This window comes from Pongo pygmaeus, chromosome 20, assembly GCF_028885625.2.
Source record: "Pongo pygmaeus isolate AG05252 chromosome 20, NHGRI_mPonPyg2-v2.0_pri, whole genome shotgun sequence".
Taxonomy (NCBI): Eukaryota; Metazoa; Chordata; class Mammalia; order Primates; family Hominidae; genus Pongo; species Pongo pygmaeus.
The window spans coordinates 42,047,135-42,069,575 of NC_072393.2; the positions used below are offsets into that span (position 1 = coordinate 42,047,135).

Here is a 22,441-nt window from a genome sequence, read left to right on the forward strand (position 1 = left end):
CATATATTACTTTCTCTAACTTTCCTAATTTCTAATCAATCCATACTGTTTTTTTGCCTAGTGATTCTATTAGAACATCCATCCATGTATTGTTGATCCCCTGTTAGATTGAAAACGTCTCTATAACACTTTAAAAATGTATTCCCATCACCTAGCAAAGCAACTTATATGGATCTTTTATCTATTGATTTAGAGACAGCATCTTGCAGTGTCACCTAGACTGGAGTAAAGTGGTACAATCTTGGCTCACTGTAGCCTCAAACTCCTGGGCTCAAGTGATCTCCCACCTCAGTCTGCTGAACATCTGGGACTACAGGCATGTGCCGCCATGCCTGGTGAATTTTTTAATTTTTAATTTTTTGTAAAGACAGGGCCTTTGCTATATTGCCCAGACTGGTCACAAACTCCTAAGCTCAAGTAATCCTCCCACCTGAGCCTCCCAAAGTGCTGAGATTACAGGTGTGAGCCACTGAGCCCAGCCTGAATCTTTTAAAAAATTAAAAAGCAGGCTGGACACAGTGGTGCATGCCTGTAATCCTAGCACTTTGGGAAGCTGAGGTGGGAGGATTGCTTAAGGAGGTCGAGACCAGCCTGGGCAATATAGCGAGACCTCATCTCTGCAAAAAATTAAAAAATTAGCCAGGCATGGTGGCATGTGTCTGTAGTTCCAGCTACTCAGGAAACTTAGGTGAGAGGATTGCTTGAGCCAGGGAGGCAGAGGTTGCAGTGAGCCGAGTTTGCACCACTGCACTCCATCCAGCCTGAGTGACAGAGTGAAACCCTGTCTCAAAACAAACAAACAAAAATTAATAAACACTGTAGATTGTGTCCTTTGATGTACAGAAGTTTTTAGGTTTGATGTAGTCCCATTTGTCTATTTTTGCTTTTGTTGCCAGTGCTTTTGGTGTTATACACAGTAAATCATTGCCAAATCCAATGTCATGAAGCTTTTCTCCAATATTTTCTTCTAAGAGTTTTATTGTTTTAGCTCTCACATTTAGGTCTTTGATCCATTCTGAGTTAATTTTTCTATATGGTATAAGACAAGGGTACAACTGTATTCCTTTGCCTGTGGATAATCCAATTTTCTCCATGGAAGTGTTGGCACCCTTGTCTAAAATCATTTGACTATTTATGCAAGGGTTTATTTCTGGGCTCTCTGTTCCTTTAGTCTACATGTCTATCTTTATGCCAGTACCACACTGTTGGATTACTATATAGGAATCTGTGTAGTATGTTTTGAAATCAGGTTTTCCCTAAGTGTTTGGTTTAAAATAACCTTGCCAACCCAACATTCTGACCAGCTGGCCTGCTCTCTGCAAGAGCTTCCTGTGCCTGCTCACTCACCTGGGCACCATCTTCCTGTCTCTTCCCTCACAACCATCCAGGGCTCCTTCCCTTGCTCCAATGAGGAGATTACGGCTGGCTTAGAAACAGAAAGTCCTAGTTATAAGAAAAGAAATTGAGATGAGATGGAAATGAATGTATCCAAATACAGTGATTTAGAACTGATTAAAATAAAAATAAAACACGATAAAAATGGTACTTGGTAAAGGATACAGAGAAAATAAAAGAGAAGAGATGAAACACTCATATTCAGATGAACACAGGATCATAACAAACAAAGCAAACAAATAGGCGATAAAATAGTACTTAAATTTATGTAAGGTTTCTCTTTTTTGCTGTGAGGAAAAAAAAGAAGCTTCCTGAGATATTTATTCTTTTTTTTTTCTTGAGATGCAGTTTTGCTCTTGTTGTCCAGGCTGGAGTACAATGGCACAATCTTGGCTTACTGCAACCTCCACTTCCCAGGTTCAAGTGATTCTCCTGCCTCAGCCTCCTAAGTAGCTGGGATTATAGGCACACACCACTCTGCCTGGCTAATTTTTGTATTTTTAGTAGAAACTGGGTTTGGCCCATATTGGCCAGGCTGGTCTCAAACTCCTGACCTCAGGTGATCCACGCGCCTCAGCATCCCAAAGTGCTGGGATTACAGGCATGAGCCACAGCACCCAGACTCATATTTTTTTTAATGTTAACTGTACAAAGTTCTTAAAAAATAACTTCCAAAGGCAAATCATTTAAAAGAGAGTACAGGTCAGGTGCGGTGGCTCACACCTGTAATCCCAGCACTTTGGGAGGCCAAGAGGGGTGGATCACTTGAGATCAGGAATTCGAGACCAGCCTGGCCAATATGGTGAAACCCTGTCTCTACTAAAAATACAAAAATCAGCGGGGCATGGTGGCGGGCACCTGTAATCCCAGCTACTCAGGAGGCTGAGGCAGGAGAATTGCTTGAACCTGGGAGGCAGAGGTTGCAGTGAGCCAAGATGTGCCATTGCACTCTAGCCTGGGCGGCAAAAGTGAAACTCTGTCTCAAAAAAAAATTAAGAAGGCCAGGTGTGGTGGCTCATGCCTGTAATCCCAGCACTTTGGGAGGCCGAGGCAGGTGGATCACCTGAGGTCGGGAGTTGGAGACCAGCCTGACCAACATGGAAAAAACACATCTCTACTAAAAATGCAAAATTAGCCAGGCGTGGTGGCACATGCCTGTAATTCCAGCTACTTGGGAGGCTGAGGCAGGAGAATCGCTTGAAGCTGGGAGGCAGAGGTTGCGGTGAGCCGAGATCACGCCATTGCACTCTAGCCTGGGCAATAAGAGCGAAACTCCGTCTCAAAAATAAATAAATAAAATAAAAAATGAAAGAGTACATTTATTATAGGAAATGGAGTGGTGCTCATTTGAGAATAGTAAATGAACCTTTATTACTCCAGCCTATCACTCTATTACCCAGGAAAGAAAAAAGCTTCACTCCTGGAACCCATGTGTCTAGTTTTAATCTTATGCTAGTACACTGGCAGATTTAGCACAATGGAAGTGAAACAAAAGAGAGAGTCTGCTTCCTTTGACAGTGTTATTCTTTAACATTGCAGATTTCCAATTCTGCCCCTTAAACATCATGGAGGAGTTATTATAAGAAAGGACCGAAAGAACATGTACAGATGGGGAAAATGATAATGTACCTCCATTTGGCTGTGCTGGTTTCTACAATACACAAAGAGAAAATTCATCCAGTTATTTGAAAGCTAGCCTTAAATTAAGGGAGAAAGCAGAAATTCCAAGAAGTAGATTGTGAATTGTTAGAGGAATTCTGAATTGTCAGGTTCTTAATTTTTAGATAACTTTACCAAGTGACACCAAGTTGCTATAATTCTCCAACATCACCTCCTTGTACAAATTCCTCTGCGCTGGGTTCAGGCATTCCCATTCCTCCTGAGAGACATCTATAGCCACATCTCTGAACATCACCAACTCCTAAAATGACAAATAATAGTACTATTTTTGAAATTATAAGAAATGTTTTTAAAAAGAAAAGAGAGGTGCTAAAAGAAGGTACTGCAAGAAAGGAGACAGTCTACTGAATATATAGGCTAAGCCTGGGACGTGGGTCAAAGAGGAATTTAGTGTGACTGAAGCGGAGTGCCCATATGTTCTTAATTCATTTTCTGCAGACATATCTTCTTGTGTAGGTGGGAAACTCCTGTTAATCAGTCATCTCAAAACTAAGAAAATAAGTAGAGGCTCCCAATTAAATTAAATAGTTAAAAACTTTTAAATCTTTCCAAAATGTCTTATTAAAATCTCTATCTTGAGAAAAAGAACTTGAAGATTTTTCTTCATGATTATGACTATCATGCCATAGGCATTTTTAGTTTTCCTGCAAATTCTTTAGTACACATCTGGTGCAGACTATATTTTCCATAGATAGACACTGCTGTGTCTTGCATCCCAAATATTCTTCTTCAATGTAACCTTGACATCCCCCTTCCAATTGGCGTAAAGGTCTGTGTCCACTTCTCTTGAACCTGAAAGGACATCTGTGACTTATTCAACCTATAGAATACGGCAGAAGTGATTATGTGACTTCCGTGGTTAGATCACAAAAACGTCTCATACTTCTGCCTTACTTTCTGGGGATGTTCGTTCTGGAAACCCAGCCACCATGTTCCTAGGAAGCCTAACCAGCCCATGGGATAGCTCATGAGGAAAGGAACCAAGCCTCCCCAAACAACAGTCAGCAACAGCTTGCAAGCCATGTGAGGGAACTATCTTGAAAGTGGGTCATGTAGTTCCCAATCAGACCATTTCAGCTGATACCACATGGAACAGAGGTGAGCAATCCCTACTGAGCTCTGCTCAGATTGTGGATTTGCAAGCCCAACCATGATTGTTGTTTTAATCTACTAAATTTTGGGTTGGTTTATTATCTGGAAATAGTTATTGTAACTATAATATGATTTTTATTGGTAGCATAACATTTGATTTTTTTTCTTTTTAAGAGACGGGGCCTCACTATATATCCCTGGCTGGTCTTGAGCTCCTGGGCTCAAGCAATCCTCCCACCTTGGCCTCCCAAAGTGCTGGGATTACAGGCATGAGCCACTGCACCCAGCCTCATTTAATCTTACAATAAGAGATTTAATAATTCTCTTAAACTTGAATCTCTGGAGTGAACAAAATCTCTAAGGTATTTTCTAAGGTACGTATTCCATTGTTTTGCAATTACACCCGAGAGATCTTAACTGTTATCATACACCACCTCTCCCTGTATATTTACTATGTTCCTAAAGAATATTAATGTAGAATGATCCAGACTCTCATAGATGTGGCCCAAGTCTAACATACGCTGTTCAATCTAAAACTGGAGTTTGTAATTGGTGACCATATATTTTCTGGCAAGATCTTCAATTTTTCCATGCAAGCACTAATCCTATCTCCATTTAATTCTAAAGCCTCACACAGCAAAGTCTCTCTGCTCAGTGAGATCACCCAACACCAATTCCTATCACATCTCACTGGAAAACCCCAAATTGTGAAGTTCAAAGAGTTCCCACGTGTGATTTAATTAACCATTCATTCCCTGAGGACACCTCAAGTGGTGGCTTTTTTTTTCTCCCACAGCCTTCGTACCATTGTCCTCCTTGTTTCTCATTGTTGGTGTCAGACAACTGTCTTTCCTTCTCTAAAATCTTTTTTTTTTTGAAACGGAATCTCACTGTTGCCCAGGCTGGAGTGCAGTGGCGTGATCTCAGCTCACTGCAACCTCTGCCTCCTGGGTTCAAGTGATTCTCATGCCTCAGCCTCCCGAGTAGCTGGGATTACAGGTGCACACCACCACACCTGGCTAATTTTTGTATTTTTTGTAGGGATGGGGTTTCACCATCTTGTCCAGGCTAGTCTCAAACTCCTGACCTCAAATGATCCACCTACCTCAGCCTCCCAAAGTGCTGGGATTACAGGTGTGAGCCACTGCACCTGGGCCCCTTCTCTAAAATTTAATGTCATCATTTAATCAGTCTATACCATGTGTTATCTCTTTCTGTTGCAGTGATGTGTTCACATGCAGGTTTTTGCCCCTCAGGAATTTTAGCTCCTGGCTCAGTATCACTAACTCTGATACTACTAATCTTTATTTTCAGTGATTTCAAATGCTGAAAATAAAACATCTTCAAAACCTATGATTCTATATCTAGCTAAAATCCTTTAAAATGAAGGTGAAATAGTTTATTTTTAAAAAAAAAAAGACAAACAAAAGCTGAAAGAATTTGTCACCAGAACACCTATGCTACAAAAATGTAAAAGGAAATTCTTCAGGTGGAAAAAAATTGATACTAGATAAAATCTTCAGTCTATACAGAAGAATAAAGAGTGTTAGAAATGGTAAATATAGGGGTAAATACATAAGATACTCTTTTCATTTAATAATTTCTTTAAAAGATGATCAACTAAAGAAAAATATATGCTTTAAGCAAATTTAGAAATAAAATATATGACAATAAAAAAGATGGGAAGGGGAAACAGAAGTATCCAGTTGTGCCTGGCACAGTGGCTCACCCCAGTAAGCCACTGCAGAGAGGCAGGATTGCTTAAGGCCAGGAGTTTAAGGCCAGCCTGGGTAACAAAGCGAGATCGCATCTCTACAAAAAAATTTAAAACATTAGCCAGGCGTGGTGGCACACAACTGTAGTCCTAGTTACTTGGAAGGCTGAGGCAGGAGGATCACTTGAGCCTAGGAGTTCGAGGCTGCAATAAGCTATGATGACACCACTGGACTCCAGCCTTGGAAACAGAGCATGACCCAGTCTCTTTAAAAAAAAAAAAGAGTATCCAGTTGTAATATGTTTACATCATACCTGAAGTGTTCTAAAATGACTCGAATAGTGCAAAGCACATCGCAAACCTTAAAACAACCCCTAAAACAGCAAAACAAAGAGATATAGCAAATAATCCTATAGTGAAGATAAAATTAAATACTAAAAAAATAAGATTAATCCAAGACAAGGTAGGAAAACAGGAAAAAAGTTAAAAAGAACAGATGACAAGATGGTAGAGTAAAACCTAACTATATTGCTAATTACATTAAATTTAAGTGGTCAAACTACAGTATATTTCCTGATTTATTTTATGGAGCCAGCACTGCCTTGACACGAAAACTTAAAAACTAATTAAAAATTAAGATGAAATAAAGTCATTTTTATATAATAAAATCTGAGAGACTGTGTCACCAAAGACCCAAACTACAGAGAATGCTAAGGGAAGATCTTCAGGCTAAAGAGAAATGAAACAGAATGGAAATTCATATCACAGGAAGGAAGGAAAAGCAACTAGACATTTTTTCCTGTTTTCCAACACATATAATTTCTTATCTTTGCAAATTCTTTCCACATTTCCAAGTATTTCTTTTTTATTTATTTATTTTTTTGAGGCAGAGTTTTGCTCTTGTTGCCCAGGCTGGAGTGCAATGGCACAATCTCAGCTCACCGCAACCTCCGCCCCCCGGGTTCAAGTGATTCTCCTGCTTCAGCCTCCTGAGTAGCTGGGATTACAAGCATGCGCCACCACATCTGGCTAATTTTGTATTTTTAGTAGAGACGGGGTTTCTCCATGTTAGTCAGGCTGGTATCGAACTCCCGACCTCAGGTGATCCACCCGCTTCAGCCTCCCAAAATGCAGGGATTACAGGCATGAGCCACCGCGCCTAGCTATTTCCATGTATTTCTAATTCATATATTTTCACTCTTTTTGGTAGGAGCATTCAAAGCTATGATTTTTCCTTAGGGTCCTGCTTTTTAATTTAATTTTATTTTTTTGAGATGGAGTCCTGCTTTGTCGCCAGGCTGGAGTGCTGGGGCAGGATCTCGGCTCACTGCAATATCCTCCCTGCTGGGTTCAAGTGATTCTCCTGCCTCAGCCTCCCGAGTAGCTGGGATTACAGATGCGTGCCACGACACCCAGCTAATTTTTGTATTTTTAGTAGAGATGGGGATTCACCATGTTGGCCAGGATGGTCTCCATCTCCTGACCTCGTGATCCGCCCGCCTCAGCCTCCCAAAGTGCTGGGATTACAGGCGTGAGCCACTGTGCCTGGCCAGGGTCCTGCTTTAACTAAATCTCATTTGTTTCTTGTTTCAATATGCAGTGCTATCATTGACTACTAAAAATTCTTTACTTTTAGATTATATTTCCTCTTTGTTCCCGGACTTATTAAGACATAATTTATAAACTTTTGATAAAATTAGCTTTATTTCTCTGATTTTATTATTAAATTCTAGTTGTATTTCACTGTATTCAGGCAACATTATCATTTCTAATTACTGGATATTACTGTGGCCTCAGATTTTGTCATTTTTTACTGAATGTTCCACAGCCACTTGAAAGAATGAATATTAACAATTATCAGGATACCAAATTTAATATATATATCAATAATATAGATCTGATACAGTATGTGATTTAGTACTTCTATTTCCCTATTAAATTTTGTCTACTTGGCCTGGTTTGGACTGAGAAGAGTGAATTAATGTCTCTTACTGCTGGTAAGTGTCTATTTCTTCTATCTGCTCTAAATTTTACTTTAGGAGAGGTACTACTATGATATTCAATACACATATATTCAGAACTGTTATATCTTCATTTTGAAATTTACACTTTAAAAGTATATAATGTCTTTCTGCCATGTTTAATTCTGTGATGTGGGCTGAATCTTACTTAGTCTGTTTTCTTTATTCTGTCTTTTTTTGTAGAGACAGGGTCTTGCTATGTTGGCAAGGCTGGTCTAACTCCTGTCCTAAAGCAGTTCTCCCGCCTTGGCCTCCCAAAGTGCTGGGATTATCGGCATAAGCTGCCATGCCCTGTCCTGTTTTCTTTTCATTCTATTTGCCTGGTATAGTTCGCCCATCCTTTTCCTAACCTTTCTAAATCAGTGAATCACTCAGGCATCTGGGTTTTTCTTTGTAATTAAATCTGAAAGGTCTTTTAATAGATGAGTTAAACCCCATTTGCATATATTAATAAGGTATATATGTTTGCTCTCTGGTCTTAACTTTATCATGTAATTTTTTTTTTTTTTTTTTTTTTTTTGAGACAGAGTCTTGCCCTGTCACCCAGGCTGGAGTGCAGTGGTGTGATCATAGCTCACTGCAGCCGCAAACTCCTGGGATAAAGTGATCTTCCCATAGCTCACTACAGCCGCAAACTCCTGGGATAAAGTGATCCTCCCACTTCAGCCTCAGCCTCTCGAGTAGCTAGGACTACAGGTGCACACAACCACAAGCAGCTGATTAACACAAAAATTTTTTTTGTAGAGATGGAGTTTTATTATGTTGCCTAGACTGGTCTGGAACTCCCAGACTCCAGTGATTCTCCTGCCTCAGCCTCTCAAAGTGCTAGAATTACTGGCGTGAGCCACCGTGCCTGGCTTTTATCATGTGATTATTTTGTTAATTCTGTCTTGCTCACTCTCTCTGCATATATCTGGGAAGTCTTACTATACATAAGTTATTTTCTGTCTCTCACTACCAGTTAAGCTTCAGAAGGGAAGATATGTATGTATGTGATATTTTTTTCCCCACTGATTTATTCTGTTACCTAGAAGAATGCCTGTTGCATAGTAGGTACTCAATAAATATTCATTAATGACCTCATCAAATCAAAGTTCTGACAAGAGAAACACTAATATTTTCTTCAAAAGAATATTATTTGTGTTCTCTCCTTGTGTCTGTTAAAAGATTTCACATAAGGGAGATGAAGAATCATTTATTCAACAAGTATATGAACATGAGTTGGAGAGGAGAGGAGCAAAAATGAAGGCCCTGAAATTCTGGCACCGTCACTTACTCACTAGTAAGTTATTGTATAATTCCCAGGTAAGAAACAATGTCAGAATAAATAATGCAGGCCAGGCGCAGGGGCTCACGCCTGTAATCCTAGCACTTCGGGAGGCTGAGATGGGCAGATCACTTGAGGCCAGGAGTTTGAGACCAGCCTGGCCAACTTGGCAAAACCCCTTATCTACTTAGAGTACAAAAATTAGCTGGGTGAGGTGGCACATGCCTGTTGTCCCAGCTACTCGGGAGGCTGAAGTGGGAGAATCACCTGAACCTGGGAGGTGGAGGCTGCAGTGAGTCAAGTTCGCACCACTGCACTCTAACCTTCCCACCTGGGAGACAGAGAGGCTATGTCTCAAAAAAAAAAAAAAAAAAAAAAAAAAAAAGCAAATGGTCACATGCCCTATAAAAAAACAAACAAACAAACAAAAAAAACCCAAGTATTGTAATTAGGAGCAAGAAAAAAACAACTTACATGGGCCATGTCTTATTTTAGAATTGAATGTATTATTTAATCCTCTTCTTGGTTCCCTCTGGAAGAAACTCAATCCAAAGAAGGTGTTGCTGAGAGAGAGGGGAGTTAAAAAAAAAAAAGACAGGAGATTATTGCCTCTAAGCTCCCAAAATGTTAATTCAGAATGACATTTTTCTTCCCCCTTCATATCTCCTATTCCCAGACCTGATACATACATACATAAATTATTAGTGGGAATTTGGACAAATCCTAGCTTTACTCGAAACCATGAGGAAACTCAGCTACAGCAGGATAGACTCAAGAAAAGCAAAGATCATGCTCTTCAGCAGAAGGGATAGTTAGGCCAGCCCATTGTCCCAATACTATGATGAAATCGAAGCCAGGATTAGGGTGCTGAGAACTGCACTGTGTAGATTTTCACTGAATTAAGAGAACTGCACTGTGTAGATTTTCACTGAAATAAGTGAATAAGAATTTCACTTATTTCACTGAATAAAGAAAAGGTAATGAACATTATGAGAAAAGATTAGAGAAACAGCAAACGGACCCAAAAGACCCAATATATGTGTAACAGAAATTTCAAAAATAGAGGCTGAAACAACACAGATGGAAGAAAAGAAATAGAACAAAAATTTCCAGACCAAAATAAATTATTGAGTCTTTAGTTTGAAGTACAGTGCTGCAAGAATTAAAGAAGAATCATACCTGCAAACATCCTGAGAAATATTCTTAAGTTTGTCTTTGAATACAGACAAAAGGACATAAATATCTTTTAGTAAGAAGTTGCAGAGGCCGGGAGCAGTGGCTCACGCCTGTAATCCCAACACTTTGGGAGGCTGATGCAGGCGGATCACGAGGTCAGGGGCTCAAGACCAGCCTGGCCAACATGGTGAAATCCCGTCTCTACTAAAAATACAAAAATTAGCTGGGTGTGGTGGCGGATGCCTGTAATTCCAGCTACTCGGGAGGCTGAGGCAGGAGAACTGCTTGAAACCCGAAGGCGGCGGTTGCAGTGAGCCGAGATTGCGCCACCGCACTCCAGCCTGGGCGAAAGAGAGAAACTCCGTCTCAAAAAAAAAAAAAAAAAAGGAAGTGGCAGAACAATGTGTATTGCGGCCAAATCTTGGAAAATAAAAATCAAACACATATGTACATAAGCATACTACATATATGGTGTTTTTCTGAGGCTATGATAAATGCGGGGTAGCAATGTGATTTTCGCTTGTGTTGTGTGTGTAAATCTACAGCTAACTCCTCAAGTAGTCAGGAGGAGATGAGAGATGGATGAATGACAGATCTCTGGAGCGGGGCGTCCTGAGCCTTAGATGTGTGCACAGCAGCGGGGTGAGACGACTGTGCGTGTGTCTGTGTGTGAGAGACCAGAGTTGACTGAGAGGAGTGGAAGCTCTCTGCCTGATCGTGTGAGCCTGAGGATAACATAAATGTTTTCTGTTTGTTTGTTTGTTTGTTTTTGAGACGGAGTTTCACTCTTGTTGCCCAGGCTGGAGTGCAATGGCGCGATCTTGGCTCATAGCAACCTCCGCCTCCCAGGTTCAAGCGATTCTCCTGCCTCAGCCTCCCAAGGAGCTGGGATTAGAGGCATGCACCACCACACCCGGCTAATTTTGTATTTTTAGTAGAGGTGGGGTTTCTCCACGTTGGTCAGGTTGGTATCGAACTCCCGACCTCAGGTGATCCACCCTCTTCGGGCTCCCAAAGTGCTGGGATTACAGGCGTGAGCCACCGCTCCTGGCCTGTAAATGTGCTTTTTCTTTCATGTAGATAAATTAGATTTACACAAATAGCCATTCACAATCATGGTCACAGTCACCTACAAACCCCATTTACACAAATGATCACACTGTCACTAAAGCACACCCACGCACCAGGTCGCTGTCCCAATAGTAACACAGAGCGCAAAGATAAACCCTACTTCCTCACGCATTCAAAACACACCCACCTAAGGGCTGATCCTGCACTCAGAGGCCTAAAACTATAGACATTCCCCTTCCACCGCACTGGTGAGCCAGGATTTCTCACCTTCAGCATCCTCAGGGAAGGCTCTGGTCCAAGTTCTGATTCGGATTCCAAGCGAAGCCACACGCCCAGCTCTGCCTTCTCCACCGGCCCGGGACATCCTTACCTGCCTCTACCCGGACACCATTCCTGCGAGGCTCCTACCGGAAGTAGCTGTGGACAGCGGTGTCCTCTGGGAAATGCAATCCGAGGGGAGAGCGCCTGGGATGGAGCGGGTGTGTTCCGCCGGGCTCCGGGCTGCACTTGCGCAGTTTCACCGGAGGCTGGAGTGACGCCAACCTGTTAATGTTCGTTTTCGGATTCCGGACTTCGGGTTCCGCTGAGGACGGATTTCGGAATAGGCACAGTGGCTGCCCCGACCCCCTCAAGGCGGCCTCCGCGGGCTGTGGCTGAAGATAATTTTCGGCGGGCGCGGACTAACCCGGCTTCCCTTTGTGGAGTTGTGGTGAGAGAGGTGTTTTGTTGTGCGCGTGTCCGAAGGTGACTCCGGAGGAGAAGGTGGATATGAACTGACGGTGAGGGTGTAGCGCATGAGATTTGTATGTGAAACGATTTAAAAAAAAAAAATTTTTTTTTGGCCGGGCGCGGTGGCTCACGCCGAGGCGGGCGGATCACCGAGACCAGGCTGACCAACATGGAGAAACCCCGTCTCTACTAAAAATACAAAATTAGCCGGGCGTGATGGCGCATGCCTGTAATCCCAGCTACTCGGGAGGCTGAGGCAGGAGAATCGCTTGAACCCGGGAGGCAGAGGTTGCGGTGAGCCGAGATCGCGCCATTGCACTCCAGCCTGGGCAACAAGAGCAACTCCTCAAACAAACAAAACTGTACGTCATATATTTGACTCTATTTATTTATTTATTTATTTAGAGACAGAGTCTTCTTGCCCTGTTGCCCGGGCAAGAAAAAACAAACAACAACAACAACAACAACAAAAAACTGTACGTCATATATTTCACTCAACTTTTTTTTTTTTTTTTTTTTTTGAGGCAGGGTCTTCATGCCCTGTTGCCCGGGCTGAGTGCGGTGGCGCGATGCTAGCTCACTGCAGTCTCCACCTCCTCGGCTCCTCCCGCATCCACCTCCCAAAGTGCTGGGATTGCAGGCCTGAGCCACCGGGTCAGGCCGAAACGATTTATTTTATTTTTTTGGTAAAGACAGGGTCTCGCTATGTTGCCCAGGCTGGTAGTCTCGAACTCCTGGGCTCAAGCGATCCTCCCGCCTCGGTGGCCAAAGTATTGGATGACAGGTGTGAGCCACCGCGCTGGGTAGTGAAACGGTTTTGAGGCTTTTTGAGAATGGCTGTGCTATATGCCCGCGTGGGGTTCATGCGGCAAGCGCCGCCACTCCCGCAGTGGCCCCTGTGGGGTGATACGTGATGTGGCTTAAATGTGAGAGGCCACCTGGACCCGTGTGATTGCCACGTTTGCAGGAGCGCAGCCACGTGCACAGGGATCGTGTGACATTCTGTGTGAGGCTTTTTGCGCTGGGTCCACCCATGATTAGAGGACTAGTGTGACTGTGGCGGCCCCTGAGAAGGGAAGAAGCTGGTTGCGACCAGGAAGGTCTGAGATGGATGAATGACAGGTCTCTGGACCAGGGCGTCCTGAACCTTAGATGTATGCATAGGAGCGGTGTGAGGTGACTGTGTATGTTTGTGTGTGAGAGTCCAGAGCCGACTTAGAGAAGTGGAAGTTGGTACATGTTATCTGCCAGAAGGGACAGATCCATGGTAAGGATTTTTAACCTTGCTGAGAGACCAGTAACTCCAACACCAAGTGTAATATGAGGAAATGGTGCTTGTTTGAGGACAAGTGATTCTGCTTGTGTCTGATTCTTGTTCATGTATGTGAGATGGTTTGCACTTGAAACTGTCACTGAGAGAGAAAGTAGAGTGAAATATATGACGTACAGCTGGTCCTCCCTATCCATGGGTCTTGCATTGTGGATTCAACAAACCTTCAGTTGAAAATATCTGGGAAAAGAAGTTGATGTTTGCATCTGTACTGAACTTGTACAGGCTTTTTTTTTCTTGTCATCATGCCCTAAAAAATAGAATGTAACAACTATGTACATAGTATTTACATGGTTATTAGGTGTTATAAGTAATCTAGAGAGGGATTAAAGAATACAGGAGGATTTCCATAGATTATATGCAAATACTATGTGCATTTTATATAAGGGACTTGAGCATCTGTGGATTTGGGTAGGGAGGGGTCCTGGAGGGACACTGAGGGATGACTGTATGTGAAAGTGGTTTGTGAATATGCTCAAGTCTCTGGGTGAATTGTATGACAGTGAAGGGGTATGTGATTAGACTGTTGTGGCTTTGAGGTTGATGTGTATGTTTTAAAGGATTATGACTGAGTTGGAGATCATGTGAGATTTGGTGTGTTTGAATGTGACGTGAATTAAAATCCGAATGAAAGACTGCAAGGTTATATGAATGTAGTAACTACATAAGAGAATGCAGGTATCTGGGACCCATGGATACGTTACAATGGGGAAAATAAATAATCAGACCTTTCAGGGATTACTTTTCAGGGTAGTTTGGTGGCAGCACTTTGTATAAGGAAGGCAAATCCATATCCATAGTGTCTATTTCAGTGAGAAAAAAGCAGTCCAATGTAACCAACCTGCCACCAGAGAATGGTGCCATGTTGGGACTCAGTGTTGGTCTCTGCACAGTCACTCTAATAAAAGCCATAGGTCCCTTTTGGAAGACTGGGAGAAAGATTAACAGTATAAATTTCTGGAAGTATACTGGTGCTCTTCCTCAAGGGGACCTGGCCTCCCCTTCATTCAAGGGCTTCTGGGTCTCTTCACTGGCTCAAGTCTGGGTATTCATTGAGGGACACTGACTTTCTGTCTTTATGAATCAAGTTATGCTTTTGTTCACTTGACCTAGAAGTCTTCCACTTACACAAATCAATTAACGCTTTAGTAGATTTCCTATCTATTTAACTTCCACCAAAGAATATCAGCCATCTTCCCAGATAGTTACCCTGTAACATATTTTCTTTGAAATGTTATTTCATGGCCATTTTGCATTGTTTATCACAATAAATTATTGTTTCATTTTTATTGTTTTAAATTAGACACTATCTCTGAACTGACCTTAATTCCAGGAGACCCAAAACATCACTGTGATCTACCAGTCAGATTAGGGGCTGATGGCAGTTAGGTAATGAATGAAGTTTTAGCTCAGGTCCATCTCACAATGGGCACAGCAAGTCCCAGAAGCATTCTGTGGTTGTATCCCCAATACCATACACATAATTGGACTAGATCTACTTAGTAACCGGCAGAATCCCCACATTGATTACCTGACCTGTGGACTGAGGGCTGTTATGGTGGGAGAGGCCAGCTGGACGCTACTAAAACTGTCTCCACCTAGAAAAATAGTAACTTTTTTTTACTATTTTTGTAAATAGTAAAAATTTACTATTTACAAAATAATAGTAATGGATTCCCACCCCATCACCATTCAAATTGCTTATTTGCCCTGCAGAAGACAAATGGGTCTTGAAGAATGACACTGGATTGTCATAAGCTTAACCAGGTGGTGACTCCAGTTGTAGCTGCTGTACCAAATGTGGTTTTGTTGCTTAAGGATATTAACACATCCTCTGCTACCTGATGTGTAGCTACGGAGGTGGCAAATGCTTTTTTCTCCATCCTTGTTATTTAAAACCACCATAAATAGCTCGCTTTCAATTGGTAAGGCCAGTAATACGCTTTCACTGTGCTGCCTCAGGGGTATATCAACTCTCCAGACATATATCGTAAGTTAGTTCACAGGGATCTCAGTTGCCTTTTCCTTCCACGAGATACTGCACTGGGCCGGGCGTGGTGGCTCACGCCTGTAATCCCAGCACTTTGGGAGGCCGAGGCGTGTGGATCATCTGAGGTCAGCAGTTCCAGACCAGCCTGGCCAACATGGCAAAACCCCGTCTCTACTGAAAATACAAAAATTAGCTGAACATGGTGGCATGCACCTGTTCATGCCACCAGCTCAGCCTCTCAGCTACTCGGGAGGCTGAGGCAGGAGAATTGCTTGAACCCAGGAGGCAGAGGTTGCAGTGAGCTGAGATCGCACCACTGCACTCCAGCCTGGGCGACAGAGCAAGACTCCGTCTCAAAACAAACAAACAAACAAATAAACAGAAGATACTGCACTGATCTATTACATTGATGACATTACACTGATTCGACCTAGTGAACAAGAAGTAGCAAGTACTCTAGGTTTATTGGTAAGACATTGCATGTCAGAGGATGGAAATAAATCCAACAAGAAATCAGGAGCCTTTTACCTCACTGAAATTCCCAGGGGTCCAGTGGTGTGGAGCATGGTGAGATATCCCTTCTAAGATGAAGGGATCCTCCTACAGTCAAAAAGGAGGCACAATGCAAAGGGGGTCTCTTCGGATTTTGGAGGCAACACATTCCTCACTTGGATGTGTTACTCTGCTGACCATTTACCAAGTGATCCAAAAAGCTGTTAGTTTACAGTGGGGCCTAGAACAAAGGAAAACTCCCCAACAGGACCAGGCTGCTGTGCAAGCTGATGTGCCACTTGGGCCACATGATCCAACAAATCTAATGGTGCCTCAAGTGTCAGTAGCAGAGAGGGATGCTGTTTGGAGCCTTTGGCAGGGCCCAACAGAGGAATCACAGTGCAGGTCCTGAGGATTTTGGAGCAAAGCCCTGTCTTCAGAGGCAGCTTTTAGCCTGCTACTGGACCTTAGTAGAGACTGAACATTTAATCATGGGCCACCAAGTTACCATGCAACCTGCACTACCCATCATGAAATGGGTGTTATCTGACCCACCAAGTCATTGAATTGAGTGTACACAGCAGTACTGCATCATCAAATTTAAGTGGTATAAATGTGATCAGGCCTAAGCAGGCCCTGAAGGCACACATGTGAAGAAGTGGCCCAAAAGCCCATCGTTCCCCCTCCTGCTACAACACCTTTCTCTCCCAGCCTGCACTCGTGGCCTCATGGGGAGTTCCCTATGATCAGCTGATAGAGGTAGAGAAGACTCAGGCCTGGTTTACAGATGGTTCTGCATGATAAACAGACACCACCTGGACAGCACTACAGTCCTGTTCTGGGACATCCCCAAAGAACAGTGGTGAAGGGAAATCCTCCCAGTGATTGGAACTCTGAGCACTGCACCTGGTTGTTCATTTTTCCTAGAAGGAGAAATAGCCAGATGTGACATTATATACCAACTCATGCGCTGTAGCCAATGGTCTGGCTGGATGGTCAGGGACTTGGAAGGAACATTATTTAAAAACTGGTGACAAGGAATTCTGGGGAAGAGATACGGACCTCGCTGAACAGGTAAAAAATATAAAGATATTTGTGCCCTATGTGAATACTTACCAAAGGGTAACCTTAGCAGAGGATATTTCATAATCGGGTGCATAGGATGACCCATTCTGTGGATATCAGTCAGCCTCTTTACCAAGCTACCCTTATCATCACCCAATTGGCTCATGAATAAAGTGGTCATGACGGCAGTGATGAAAGTTATGCATGGGCTCAGCAACATGGACTTCTGCTTACCAAAGCCAAACTGGCTACAGCTACTGCTGAGTGCCCAGTCTGCCGGCAGCCAAGACCAACATTGGTTCCCCAGTATGGCACCATTCCCTGGCGGCAGGCTGATACATTGGATTGCTTCCATCATGGAACGGGTAGTATTTTTTTCTTACTGGAATACACACTTTAGATACAAATTTGCCTTCCTGACACAAAATGCTTCTGCCAAAACTACCATCCAGACCCTTAACGAATGAAGGTTTGGGTCACCCCACCAGTTAAAGAACCACAATCAGCTGAGGAGCTTGCTTGCTGAGGGGAAAAGGAATACATAATGGATAATGGAAGAAGGTAGGTATGAATACCAGCTATAACCACGGGAGCAGTTACAGAAACAAAGACTGTAATTGTCATGAATGTGTCTTCTTTATTTTGTAATGAATGTGTATACAACAAAGCTTTGTTTTCATCCCTTTCATATCTCTTTATCATTTACAGTAAGATATACTGACTTTATATTAGAGTATTTAAATACTGTTAACTTTATATCAGTTTTTAAGTTATGGGATATCAGGGAGAAGCATTAACATCATCCAGACTTTGCATCCTCTTCTGGGGAAGGGTTAGTTATTTTTGGTTTTATGCAGGATAGTTGTATCATGTTAAGCAGAAGTATAACCTTGTTACTGCCTTTATTCAGATATGAAGTGTGGTTTTAGGAGATGCTTATGGGTACCAAGTTGACAAGGGTGGACTTATGATGGTTAATTTTATGTGTCAACTTGACTGGGACATGATGCCCAGATATTTGGTCAAACATTATTCTAGATGTTTCTGTGAAAGGTGTTTTTTTGGATGAGATTAACACTTAAATCAGTGGACTCTGAATAAAGCAGATTACGCTCCACACAATGGGTGAGCCTCATTCAATCAGCTGAAGTTCTTAATAGTACAAAGGCTAATGTCCCCTGAGCAAGAAGGAATTGTGTTAGCAGACTGCCTTTAGACTTTGAACCACAACTCTCTTTTTTTTAATTTTATTATTATTATACTTTAAGTTTTAGGGTACATGTGCACAACGTGCAGGTTTGTTACATATGTATACATGTGCCATGTTGCTGTGCTGCACTCATTAACTCGTCATTTAGCATTAGGTATATCTCCTAATGCTAGCCCTCCCCCCACCCCTGACCCCACAACAGTCCCCGGTGTGTGATGTTCCCCTTCCTGTGTCCATGTTGAACCACAACTCTTGTCTGGGTCTTCAGCCTGCTGGCCTGCCTTGCAGATTTTGGATGTACCAAGGCTCCACAATTGCATGAGCCAGTTCCTTAAAATAAATCTTTCTGTGTGTGTGCATACACACAGACACACACACACACACACACCCTGTTTGTTCTGTTTCTCTAGAGAACCCTAATATACTGTCCTAAGTATTTTACATGTATAGTGTCATTTAACTCCCCTCAGAACCCTGAGGGAGTTATTGATACCATTCCCAGTAAACTGATGATGCAGGTGAGGCACCAAGAGCTTAAATAACTTGTAAAATGTCACAGAGTTCCTAAGAGATGGAACTGGAATTTGAATTTCAAAGCCCTCAGTCTTTAACTATTAGCTTACCATTTTCTAACTTGACACCTTCTATTTTGTATCCCATCTACTTCACTAAGCCATTCCTGATGAGTGTCTTTATTGCCAACTAATTTGGAATGAAAATCATTAGGCTTATGGGTTCTATTATATGATATTTAACACACTGTTTATTCTCAAACATTTTTATTTACTAATTATTATCAGGAATTCTTCAATGAGCATTCTTGTAATACTATTTAGTTCATTTTTATAATTACTTCCTAAGAGACTAAGTGTCCTAGAAGTGGGATTTCTGAGTAAGACACTGGCATGCCTGGCAACATGCAAGACCTTGTGCTTCAATACTTGGAAGAAGCACAAATTACTAAGATATAATTGCTGCCTTTGTATTGCTTATAATTCAACAGGGGAAATAAAAGTAAGTCAAAGGTAGAGCATGACAAAGACTTCTAGAGAAGTACGGATGATAACCCTGGGAGTTCCCAAGAATTCATAGGAGTTCTGGGTGTGAATGAATGTCCTCTCGTCATGTGTATGCCTTACAGATTAGAGTCTGTTGATGTTGGGTCTAAAGGGTACTAATGGAGCAAGGCTGTCCTCTTACTGATAGCAGGGCATCATGGCTAATATTTCGGAAGTGAAATAAATCCTTCTGTCAAGAAGGCATAGAAAACAAAGCAGCAAGTCCAAGGTAAGGTTTAAGCCTCTTAGCTCTTCTTCCCTGGGCAGAATACCCATTGTCATAGTTGGGTCAAAATTAATATTTTTTTAACATAAGAGAAATAATTCATCACATAGTATTTAGAATATGCTTAGTTGTAAATCTAAAGACTTCTTAAAGCTTTTTTTTTTTTTTTTTGGAGACAGAGTCTCACTCTGTTGCCCAGGCTGGAGTGCAGTGGCATGATCTCTGCTCACTGCAACTTCTTCCTCCTGGGCTCAAGCGATTCTTGTGCCCCAGCCACCCAAGTAACTGGGATTACAGGCATGCACCAACATGCCTGGCTAATTTTTATATTTTTAGTAGAGATGGGTTCCACCATGTTGGCCAGGCTAGTCTCAAACTCCTGGCCTCAAGTGATCAGCCCACCTCAGCCTCCCAAAGTGGAGGGATTACAGGCATGAGCCACTGCAACCGGCCTAAAAGCTTTTTTAATCTACTTTTTGAAAATCTTCCATTTAATAAAATGCCTTAAACATATATTCTAAAATCAACAGATGTTTCTTGCAAAGAAAATAGCAAGTATATGTAACAAGTATACTTAAGTTTAAATTTATAAAAGTATACTTAAAAAATCAGTATCACAGCCTATTAAATGTTAAATGTTAAAGGTATACCTTGGCTGGGTGTGGTGGCTCACACATGTAATACCAGTACTTTGGGAGGCTGAAGCAGGAGGATCACTTGAGCCCAAGGAGTTGGAGACCACTAGGAAACACAGTGTGACCCTATCTCTACAAAAAATAAAAAATTGGCCAGGTGCAGTGGCTCACGCTTGTAATCCCAGCACTTTGGGAGGCCGAGGTGGACAGATCACGAGGTCAGGAGTTCAAAACCAGCCTGACCAACATCGTGAAACCCCGTCTCTACTAAAAATACAAAAATTAGCTGGGCGTGGTGGTGCGCGCCTGTAATCCCAGCTACTCAGGAGGCTGAGGCAGGAGAATCACTTGAACCTGGGAGGCGGAGGTTGCAGTGAGCCGAGATTGTACCACTTCACTCCAGCCTGGGCGACAGAGTGAGACTCCATCTCAAAAAAATAATAATAATAATAATAAATTAGCCAGTTGTGGTGGCGTGTGCCTGTGGTCCCAGCTACACAGGAGGCTGAGGCAGGAGGATCAGTTGAGCCCAGCAGGTCATGTTCACGCTGCTGCACTCCAGCCTGGGTGACAGAGCAAGACTCTGTCTCCAACAAAAACAAAAACACCCAGTATACCTCTAGATATTTTTCTTTCTATTGCTGATGTCTGGCATTCTATTTGTATGTATATGTACATGTATCTGTATGTACATATGTACACTTTGATGAATGGCATAGCTGTACATATTACAACTTGCTTTAGCCACTGTCAGCATGTTTTGGATTTGTCTATATTTTTCTATTATTCTACAACTTTTTTTTTTTTGACGGAGTCTCACACTATTGCCCAGGCTGGAGTGCAGTGGCACCATCTTGGCTCACTGCAACCTCTGCCTCCTGAGTCAAGCGATTCTCCTGCCTCAGCCTCCCGAGTAGCTGGGATTACAGGCACCTGCCACCATGCCTGGCTAATTTTTGTATTTTTAGTTGAGATGGGGTTTCACCATATTGGCCAGGCTGGTCTTGAACTCCTGACCTCAAGTGATCTGCCCGCCTCAACCTCCCAAAGTGCTGGGATTACAGGTGTGAGCCACTGCACCCAACCAACTTTTTTTTTTTTAACTGATCACTTAACAGTTCGTTCTGAGGAAGTTCTGGAATTTTTAAACTAGTGTATTCCTGCTAGACTCAAAGCTGAACCACGCCAGAGAAATTTCTTCCATATGCTGCCCAGCTGCTATGTATACCCCAGCCTCCCATTTCACTCAGGGTCCTGTGGGACTTACTTTCAGTGGCAAAAAGTGTAATTACTTTTGCACCAACCTAATAGACTTGGAGTGTTTTTTGTCATTTGCAGGACTGTCACTTCGAGGGATAACCATCAAGTTCTCCAGGTGCAGAGTGAGTGGTTGAACCCTGCTTAAAGGGATGTAACTACAAGGATGTGATGTCAGAGCCTAGTCTTGCTAGTTAAGAATAATTTCGGTGGCTCACGCTTGTAGTCCCAGTACTTTGGAAGGCCAAGATGGGGGGATCGCTTGAGCCCAGGAGCTCGATACCAGCCTGGGCAACATGGTGAAACTTCGTCTCTATTTATAAAAATAAAAGATAGGGCCAGGCGCGGTGGCTCATGCCTGTAATCCCAGCACTTTGGGAGGCCGAGGTGGGCAGATCACCTGAGGTTAGAAGTTCGAGACTAGCCTGACCAACATGGAGAAACCCCGTCTCTACTAAAAATACAAAATTAGCTGGGTATAATGGTGCATGCCTGTAATCCCAGCTACTTGGGAGGCTGAGGCAGGAGAATTGCATGAACCCAGGAGGCAGAGGTTGTGGTGAGCCGAGACCATGCCATTGCACTCTAGCCCGGGCAACAAGAGCAAAACTCCGTCTCAAAACAAACAAACAAAGGCCAGGTGTGGTGGCTCACGCCTGTAATCCCAGCACTTTGGGAGGCCGAGGTGGGTGGATCACGAGGTCAGGAGTTTGAGACCAGCCTGGCCAACATAGTGAAACCCTGTTTCTACTAAAAATACAAAAAATTAGCCCAGTGTTGAGTTGGGCACCTGTAATCCCAGCTACTCAGGAGGCTGAGGCAGAAGAATTGCTTGAACTCGGGAGGCAGAGGTTGCAGTGAGCTGAGATCGTGCCACTGCATTCCAGCCTGGGTAACAGTGCGAGACTCTGTCTCAAAAAAAAAAAAAAAAAGGCCAGGTATGGTGGTTCATGCCTTTAATCCCAGCACTTTGGGAGGCCGAGGTGGGTGGATCATCTGAGGTGAGGAGTTCAAGATCAGCATGGCCAACATG

General features: G+C 42.8%; 2 protein-coding genes across 6 annotated transcripts in view; one reads left to right on the forward strand and one right to left on the reverse strand.

Annotated features, from left to right (window-relative positions):
* The window catches only part of ZNF461 (zinc finger protein 461), a 28,380-nt gene extending 16,421 nt beyond the window's left edge, over nucleotides 1–11,959 (reverse strand). The window contains exons 1-4 of one of the 4 annotated variants that reach the window (XM_054462374.2): nucleotides 11,684–11,959; nucleotides 9,644–9,732; nucleotides 3,227–3,316; nucleotides 1,348–1,443 (exon numbers count right to left, since the gene is read on the reverse strand). In XM_054462374.2, coding sequence (XP_054318349.2) covers nucleotides 1,348–1,443; nucleotides 3,227–3,269 — 139 coding nt within the window. In that variant the 5' untranslated portion in view covers nucleotides 3,270–3,316; nucleotides 9,644–9,732; nucleotides 11,684–11,959. Of the gene's footprint in view, nucleotides 1–1,347; nucleotides 1,444–3,189; nucleotides 3,338–9,643; nucleotides 9,733–11,683 lie in introns of all 4 variants that reach the window. The other 3 variants (XM_054462372.2, XM_063657600.1, XM_054462373.2) reach the window with 3 other exon arrangements.
* The window catches only part of ZNF567 (zinc finger protein 567), a 47,298-nt gene continuing 36,784 nt past the window's right edge, over nucleotides 11,928–22,441 (forward strand). The window contains exon 1 of one of the 2 annotated variants that reach the window (XM_054462379.2): nucleotides 11,928–12,125. The gene's annotated coding sequence lies outside the window, so the exon portion shown is untranslated. Of the gene's footprint in view, nucleotides 12,196–22,441 lie in introns of both variants that reach the window. The other variant, XM_063657594.1, reaches the window with a different exon arrangement.